Raw genomic sequence first — 9503 nt, 5'->3', positions numbered from 1 at the left:
TACAAAACATCTTTTTTTAAAAGAAAAAAATATTTAAAAAAAATGTAAATTGTAGCTTCTCAAAAAGGTTTTTTTTTTTTATTTTTCTAGTACTTTTTTTTTTACTATAAGAAATTTGTCAAATATACTAAAAATAAAAAAAAGAATATTTTTCATTAATTTTTTTTATCAAAATAATGACACACAAACAAGCACTAATTTTTAATTTTTTTCTAATAAAAAAATGAATTTCAAAAATTAAAGGTTCTGACTTTGGTACTTTGAAAATCGAATAGTCCGATTTATATACTTTTCAGAAATCAAACTCGAGTTAAATCCCAAAATGATCATTGAGATTGGCGTCATGCACTAAAATCGTCTCTGAGATTCCAATTGCACCAATTACGTCCCTAAGATTGAAAAAAATGCATCATATTAATCCCTGACCTATTTTCTATTAACGACGTGATGACATGGCATGATGACATGGACTGTAAGTGACACGTGTCACTTCATGATTTGGCCACGTGTAATGGTATGATGATGTGGTGACCAGTGACACATGGCATGCTGACGTGGATGGTTGTGTCACGTGTCACAATGTTATTTCGACACGTGTTCGTTTGTGCCACGTGTCGCAACAGTATTCGTCCATGTGTCATCCATTATGTCATCGTTGTATATGCACCAAATTAGTCCCTCACTTTACATTAAGTGACTCATTTTAGTCCCTGAAATTGAATGTTGTGCACCAAACTAGTCCCTTCACCAATTTTTCTCATTTTTTTTAGATTTAAAATTTTAATATCTTGAATACACTAATTTCAATTCTATTTTTTCATATATCGTTTAAATACAAGTGCTTTCATAAAAAAATTTAAGATTTTACTTTTTAGTTTTAGTTATATCATTTTTTTTAATAATTTAATATTGATAAATTTTGTAATATATATATTATTATAAAAAAATAATTATATAATAGATTAGACACATTTTTTTATTCAAAAAAACATATTTTTAATAAGAAATCAATAATTAAAGTATACATTTTTTTATTTTTTTGTTCTTATAAAATACATGTTTTAAACTCTCCGAACCTTCCGATTTTTGTATTCCAAATTACACGAAGTCACTTAACACCCAACAATCCATCCACCAAAAAATTACTATTGTAAGCTCAATATAAAAAATAAAAAGCGTTAGACTTTATCCTTTTTGTCATTAAAAAATAAATTTCAATTTTTCCTCATAATTCCACTGAACTCCTAAACATTAGCCTCACTAGTTGCTACCCTAATGAAAAGCTCGTTGTTCTAATCACCGAAAAAAAAAAGAGGGGATGTGAAAAAATAAACTTACCTTCTCCAATAGAGTGTGTTTGTGGTGATTTGAAGAGCGTAGAAATGCGATACCTTTTCATTTTGTGAAGATGATGTGAAATAAATGAGCTAGAAGAACTGGAATTTTTGGATTAGATTTCGGTTTCAGGTGTGTTTTACGCTTTCACTTTACACGCCAAAAGAGAGAAGAAAGGGTTGAATTCTTTCTTATTTTAAAACAACTCCAAGTAAATTAATTAAATTTTTTTAAAAATTTATTTAGAGGGGATGAAACTTACCTTCTCCAATAGAGTGTGTTTGTGGTGATTTGAAGAGCGTAGAAATGCGATACCTTTTCATTTTGTGAAGATGATGTGAAATAAATGAGCTAGAAGAACTGGAATTTTTGGATTAGATTTCGTAGATTTCGGTAAATTATTTTTTAGTGTATTTGACAAATTTTTAATATTTAGTGATAAAACATTAGAAAAATTAAAAAATATTTTACGTCTTTTTTAAAAAATCTTTTTTCTTAAAATTTTTTTTCCATGTAATAAATAATAAATAAAGTGCTTTTATATTGTTATACCTAAACATAATTGATAGATAAAAAGATCTTTTTACATGAGATACTCAAACATAAAAGTATTTATACTTTTTCATAAGATCTTTTAAAAAAAGATATAAATGATCTTGGACCTATTGAGAAAGGACACTGATGACCAAAGAAGAGAGAATGATGCAGAGAAAGTAATGACAAAAAAATTGATTAAGATCTGAATGAAGAAAATGTGTTATTAGAGAGTTGTTATACAAAGGCACTTAGCTCCTATTTTATAGCTTAACTAACACCCTCTAACTACCTCTAACAGCCACTTTAACTGAATTCTTCTCATAATAGAATTTTACTGACTTCACGTAATCTGTTACATAAGTTTTGACTTCTTTTCCCTTAACACCCCCCTCAAGCTTAGTTGGGGTTTTGTTCCCAACCTAAGCTTGGACTTAAAACTTTCAAACAATTCACAAGACAGGGTTTGGTCAATATATCTGTTATCTGATCTTGTGCAGGTATATTAACTACAAAAAAGTTACTTTCTATTAACTAGCTCTCTCAAAAAATGTAGATCAGTTTCAAGATGCTTGCAACAGCTATGCATAACTGGGTTCACAGCTAGGTGACAAGTACTCTGATTGTCACAGTAGATCATTGGTGTCACTTGTTGTGAAACTTGTGACTCTTGAAGAAACTGCTGTATAGACATCACTTCCGTTTGAGCAGAGGCAACCGCTCGATATTCTGCCTTGGTACTCGACCTGCTAACTTCCGATTGTTTTTCACACTTCCAAGCAATGAGGTTGCTTCCTAAGAACACCAAATAGCCACTGATAGACCTTCTATCATCCAAATCTGTCGCCCAATCTGCATCAGCAAAGGAAATAATTCTATAGTCAGTACATTTGTTAAACACTAAGCCTTGATTAGGGATACCTTGTAAGTATCTCAAGATTCTCTTGACAGCTTTCCATTGTTCAATTGTTGGCTGATGCATGAACTGTGAGCACTTATTTACTGCAAAAGCAATATCCGGCCGTGTGATGGTCAAAAATTGTAGTGCTCCAACAATTGATCGATACTTCTTAGGGTCGTCAAAAATTTCTGAGTCATTCTTGTGCAATCTTAATGAAGACACCATTGGTGTTGGCATTGGATTTGACTGGTTCATCCCTATTCTAATTAACAGATCTTTTGCATATTTTTAGTGATAAAAGTAAAAACATTAGAAAAATTAAAAAATATTTTACGTCTTTTTTAAAAAATCTTTTTTCTTAAAATTTTTTTTCCATGTAATAAATAAGTAAAAAAGTGCTTTTATATTGTTATACCTAAACATAATTGATAGATAAAAAGATCTTTTTACATGAGATACTCAAACATAAAAGTATTTATACTTTTTCATAAGATCTTTTAAAAAAAGATATAAATGATCTTGGACCTATTGAGAAAGGACACTGATGACCAAAGAAGAGAGAATGATGCAGAGAAAGTAATGACAAAAAAATTGATTAAGATCTGAATGAAGAAAATGTGTTATTAGAGAGTTGTTATACAAAGGCACTTAGCTCCTATTTTATAGCTTAACTAACACCCTCTAACTACCTCTAACAGCCACTTTAACTGAATTCTTCTCATAATAGAATTTTACTGACTTCACGTAATCTGTTACATAAGTTTTGACTTCTTTTCCCTTAACACCCCCCTCAAGCTTAGTTGGGGTTTTGTTCCCAACCTAAGCTTGGACTTAAAACTTTCAAACAATTCACAAGACAGGGTTTGGTCAATATATCTGTTATCTGATCTTGTGCAGGTATATTAACTACAAAAAAGTTACTTTCTATTAACTAGCTCTCTCAAAAAATGTAGATCAGTTTCAAGATGCTTGCAACAGCTATGCATAACTGGGTTCACAGCTAGGTGACAAGTACTCTGATTGTCACAGTAGATCATTGGTGTCACTTGTTGTGAAACTTGTGACTCTTGAAGAAACTGCTGTATAGACATCACTTCCGTTTGAGCAGAGGCAACCGCTCGATATTCTGCCTTGGTACTCGACCTGCTAACTTCCGATTGTTTTTCACACTTCCAAGCAATGAGGTTGCTTCCTAAGAACACCAAATAGCCACTGATAGACCTTCTATCATCCAAATCTGTCGCCCAATCTGCATCAGCAAAGGAAATAATTCTATAGTCAGTACATTTGTTAAACACTAAGCCTTGATTAGGGATACCTTGTAAGTATCTCAAGATTCTCTTGACAGCTTTCCATTGTTCAATTGTTGGCTGATGCATGAACTGTGAGCACTTATTTACTGCAAAAGCAATATCCGGCCGTGTGATGGTCAAAAATTGTAGTGCTCCAACAATTGATCGATACTTCTTAGGGTCGTCAAAAATTTCTGAGTCATTCTTGTGCAATCTTAATGAAGACACCATTGGTGTTGGCATTGGATTTGACTGGTTCATCCCTATTCTAATTAACAGATCATGAACATATTTAGATTGTGTTAGTAATAGTTTATCCTTTGCCAAAAATTGAGCCTCTAACCCCAAAAAAAATTGAATTTGCCTAAATCTTTTAGAGAGAAAATTGAATTCAAAGAAGTAATTAAATCATCAATTTCATTTGGGTTAGAGCTGTAATCACTATATCATCAACATAAATGATCATGTATATAACAGAATTATGAGATCTTCGAATGAATAAAGCTATATTTGAGGTTGAGTTAGAGAATCCAAACTGTTTTAGAGTGTGTGCTAGGGTCAGATACTATGTTCTGGGGGCTTGCTTAAGACCATAAAGAGCCTTGTGTAGCTTGCACACTCTTGTAGAATTCTGAGTTGTGTAGTCCGGGGGTTGCTGCATAAATACTTTATCTTTTAATTTGCCTTTGAGAAAGGTATTATCAAAGTCGAATTGTCTCATAACCTATCCTTGTGTTAATGCTATTGTTATGATTATTCGAATTGTGATAGGTCGTACAACAGGACTATAGACTTCCTCATAGTCAATGCCTTCAATTTGGTGAAATCTTTTGGCAACTAATCTAGCTTTGTACTTAAGGATTTCACCATGTTGATTTTTCTTTACTGCAAAAATCCACTTATTGTTGCATTTGGTGGTGGATCTATTAGTGTCTAAGTATTACACTTATAGAGAGCCTTGATTTCATTGTCCATGGCCTCCTTCCAATGAGGGCATTGTAATGCCTATTGAACTATAGTTGGGGTTTCCTTTGTTAAATCAATATTGTTTACTGTTTTGGCCAGAAAAGTTTTTGGATTTGATACACCAGATTTCGATCTAGTGATCATTTGATGGGTATTACGCTCTTTTATGGTTGGTGGTGGTAATTGTGGAATGGGGAGAAGGTTTGTTTCAATTCCAAAGATTGGAATTGTCGTGGACTAGTAGTGTGTTTGCTGATTAGCAGCAAAAGCTTGTGGATGTATAGTATTTAAATAAAAAATCGTAGGTGGTGTATTTTGACTACTAGAAATAATATCAACACTGGTTGTAGGGGTTGTAGTATAGATGATATTGTTGGAATTAGTAGAAGTGCTCGATGAAGGCATTGTACTTCTTTTAAAGACTGGAAAGTATGAACTTGTAGCATTGTCAATGAGATGCTTTGAAGGAGCTGTTGCATTTGAAAGATTAGTACTAATAGTTGGAAACAAAGTGTGATAAGGGAAAAGAAACTCATTAAACACTACATTTCTTGCAAGATAGATTCTGCCTTCTTTAGATAAACATTTGTAACCACTATGATCAGAATCATATCCTAAAAAAATACACATTTGAGATTTAAAATCAAATTTTCTTTTGTTATAAGGTTTCAATAAAGGATAGCAAGCACACCCAAAAATTTTAAATGTAGAGTAATCTGGTTTGTGCTTAAATAGAACCTCAAAAGGACTTTTAGAGTCCAAAACTGGAGTAGGTAGGCGATTGATGACATAGATTGCAGTAAGAAAGGCTGAATCCCAATGTTTAAGAGGCATTGAAGCAGTAGCTAAGACAGATAAGTCACACTCTGTAATGTGTCTATGTTTTCTCTCTATAGATCCTTGTTGTTGGTGTGTATATGGACATGACAATCTATGGAATATACCATTGTTAGAGAGAAATGTAAAAAAGGCTTTAGATAGAAATTCTTGGCCATGGTCACTTTGCAAGGCCTTGATTCCACAACCTGTTTGATTTTCAATGAAAGATTTATATTTTTGAAAAGCTTCTAGAGCCAAACTTTTGTTTAATAATAGAAAAATGCAAGTATATTTACTAAATGCATCTAAAAAAACTAATATAATATTTGTAGCCATGATGAGAAGGAAAGGGAGCTGGCCCCAAATGTCAACATATACTAGTTCTAAGGGTTGTGTATAAACAGATTCTGAGGTCTTAAATGGTAATTGATGCATTTTTACAATGGTACAAAACTCACACACTTTATGATTTTCATCAATTGGTGAGGTCTGTATGCCACACTGGTGCATGACTTGAGCTACTGTCCTAAGAGAGCTATGGGCAAGTCTTTAATGCCAAAGCTCTAAGTCATCAATTTTTTTATTATAAGTATAATAAGCCACAGGATAATTCATAGAAGGTGTTAATGATGTTCCTGTAGAAGAAGTAACAAAATTAGCATTAGATCCTAATGAATCAGGTATAGAAAGGTGAGAATTAGGTGTAGTATAATTGAATAGAAAGATAGAATCAAAGAAACTTTTTACTACATTATTATTCAAGAGAGAACCACTATTAGTGACGATGTTACTATTGATAGAGGAATTATTACAATTAGTAGCATTAATAGGATCCTCATTACAAAAACGTGATTTTTTGTGATCTTTTGTACTAACAAATTTACAATGTGAAATAGAATTAGACAAATTGCTTGTAGTAGGATTCAGATGAGATGATGTTGGCACCACTAAATTATCAAAAGAGTAAATGCCTCCTCTAGCTATTTCTTGTAGGAGAATGTCCTTGGACACTTGATCACGAACCAACAAGATTTAGGCCAGAATTCAAAATAGATTTTATTATCCTCAACGAATTTGGACACACTCAAAAGATTTTGTGTAATAAAAGGGACATGCAGTAAGATATTTAATTTAAATGAAATATTTTGATATTTATCAAATTGTAGATCCATGATGTAAAATAGGTACTCCCTAACCATTACCAATAAAGAGTTTCTCAGGGCCTTGTGATGAATCGATGGAATTCAAGAAATTGGTATGTTCAGCAGTAATATGATGTGAAGCACCAGAATCTGGGTACCATGCACTGTCAATCAGGGTGGAAGAGGTGGTCATGTATGCTCGAGGTTGATGAAAGGATGCTGGAGGAGGTGGTGGAAGTGAATTTGCATATAAAACTGCAATCTGAGAAGATGTTGAAGATGATGGATTCTGAAATTGAACATCAAATCTGTGATAACAATTTTGCACTACATAACCCATTCTACCACATAATTGGCATTGGGGTCTTGAATTCATAAATCTAGCACCCCTCTCATAGATCTCCCAGCACGGCCCCTTCTTCCATTGTTGCCTCTTCCAAAGTTTGGTAGTGAAAATGGAAAAGTTTGAACTAAATTTGCTAAAACAATCTCTTGTTCAGGCTTCTTAGACCTCTCGATCATATCTTCATAGGCAAGCAAAAATGATTCAGCTTCATGAATTGTGAAATTTGTCATTCGAGACATCACTGATGTGATGAAGCCTTGATATTCTTCTGTGAGACCATCCAAGATAGCTTGGATGTGATCATCTTCTTGAAATGAGTAACCTATAGCAATGAAAAAATCTACAATCTTGTGAATTGTAGAGAGGTATTCAGCAATGGTTGTAGTTTTCTTGCAAGCTCTAAGCTGAGTCTTTAAACTTTGAATATGTGTTCTTGAAGAAACCGTAAAGATGTGATTAATCTTTTTTCACATTTCAGCAAAAGTAACGCAGTGTACCATCTTGTTCTTGTATGTACCGTTCATGGAGGACACAGTCCACGTCATGAGTGCAAGGTCATTTTGCCTCCATTCTTTGTATTTGGATGAGTCCTTTTGAATTGTTGATGTAGGTGTGGATTTTGTTGTTGCAGGGACCTCATCTTTTGTAACAGAGGGGGTTGGAGTTTGTTGTGCAGAATCTGAGCTTTTACTTTCTTCAACAATTGTAACTGATTCTTGTTGTGATGGGATTTTTGACGAATCGAGATGATCCTCAAGCTCAAGCGTCTGAATTGTTAGAAGGATGCTGTGCCTCCATGTTGAGAAGTTATTTTCTTCAAGTTTGTCTGCCAGAGAAACCAGTGCGTTCTTGAGATTTGTTGATGAAGTTACAAGGGGTAGAGCCATGATCATTTTCAACCTGCTCTTGATACCATGTAAATGATCTTGCATCTATTGAGAAAGGACACTGATGACCAAAGAAGAGAGAATGATGCAGAGAAAGTAATGACCAAAAAATTGATTAAGATCTGAATGAGAAAAATGTGTTATTAGAGAGTTGTTATACAAAGGCACTTAGCTCCTATTTTATAGCTTAATAAAAACTGCACTAACACCCTTTAACTACCTCTAACAGCCACTCTAACTAAATTCTTCTCGTAATAGAATTTTACTGACTTCACGTAATCTGTTACTTAAGTTGTTACTTAAGTTTTGACTTCTTCTCCCTTAACACATAATGAGGTTGTTGCTGCACACTTTTGTCTTTGATTAACTCTAACAAGGCAAATCTTTGCTCTGAAGTGAACCCAGATCTTGATGTTCTAGTGTTCTCTTGGAGACAATTGAACTATAATTGTTTGTCACTGAGTATATCATCATGCCCCTCAGTGATAACGTGATTGATGGTGGTATTATGTTGCTGCCGTTGATAGAAATGGGAGGAGTACCAATTCTTCTTATAGCACACATCTTCTGGGTGGTCTTGCTTGTTATAATGAGAGCATACCAATGTAACTCCACGACCTCTACTACTTAAATTTCCTCTAAGGTGGAGAAAATAGGGATTTGATTGATATTGAATCGGACTTATGGTGTTCTTCAAGATTTGAGATTGAAGGTTCGTGAATTGATGTAGGAGATTGTCATTGCTCTGGTGGTCAAGACCACCACTCGAGGATCTGTTTACCTGCCATTTTGAGAAATCAATGAATCACAGAGTAATAAGAATTCAGATCTTTTTCCTTCTAACTCGTTGATCGGAACAACTATGTTCACTAAGAAAGAATCTTGCGAAATAGTCTCTTATCAAACTCCATTGGATGAGTTTGAAGGAAGAGGTAAGAGAGGGAAAAGGAAAATGTCGAAAGAAAAATTAGGGAATGAAAGAAAATGACAAAATTGATAACGGTTGGATCTTGACAACCTTTTTAATTTGATTCACAGCTTGGTTGCTCTCCATGTTCACTCCTAAATTGTTCGCTCTCCACGTTCACTCCTAAATTGTTCAAACTGTGATGTTGATGGTTTGATAAACTAAAAGGAATTAAAAAAAAAAAAGTTATTCTCATTATTTAAGATAATAAAAAAAATTTTAAAAAATATCTATTAAGTTATTATATTTTATATATTATGTACTTTTTATATATTCTTGCTAAAAAAATTATAACAAATAAATCTACATCTACT

The 9503-nt window shown here is 33.3% G+C and overlaps 4 protein-coding genes across 4 annotated transcripts in view; all 4 read right to left on the bottom strand.

Annotated features, from left to right (window-relative positions):
- Window positions 1–1419, bottom strand: part of LOC107617467 — a 36309-nt gene extending 34890 nt beyond the window's left edge. Inside the window, exon 1 of the mRNA XM_016319228.2 lies at window positions 1339–1419. The gene's annotated coding sequence lies outside the window, so the exon portion shown is untranslated. The remainder of the gene's footprint in view (window positions 1–1338) is intronic.
- LOC107617629 overlaps window positions 1–9503 on the bottom strand; it is an 80210-nt gene that overhangs the window by 50819 nt on the left and 19888 nt on the right. The window lies entirely within an intron of this gene.
- Window positions 2390–3025, bottom strand: LOC110266734 (uncharacterized mitochondrial protein AtMg00810-like). Its single transcript, XM_021111710.1, has 2 exons — window positions 2791–3025; window positions 2390–2721 (listed from the first exon to the last, which is right to left on the bottom strand). Exons 1-2 carry the CDS (start codon window positions 3023–3025, stop codon window positions 2390–2392), a joined length of 567 nt encoding a protein of 188 aa, XP_020967369.1.
- LOC110266733 (uncharacterized mitochondrial protein AtMg00810-like) lies at window positions 3688–4323 on the bottom strand. The gene is made up of 2 exons (XM_021111709.1): window positions 4089–4323; window positions 3688–4019 (listed from the first exon to the last, which is right to left on the bottom strand). Exons 1-2 carry the CDS (start codon window positions 4321–4323, stop codon window positions 3688–3690), a joined length of 567 nt encoding a protein of 188 aa, XP_020967368.1.

This window comes from Arachis ipaensis, chromosome B09, assembly GCF_000816755.2.
Source record: "Arachis ipaensis cultivar K30076 chromosome B09, Araip1.1, whole genome shotgun sequence".
In the NCBI taxonomy this organism is placed as follows: domain Eukaryota; kingdom Viridiplantae; phylum Streptophyta; class Magnoliopsida; order Fabales; family Fabaceae; genus Arachis; species Arachis ipaensis.
This window is presented reverse-complemented; position numbering and strand designations above follow the sequence as displayed.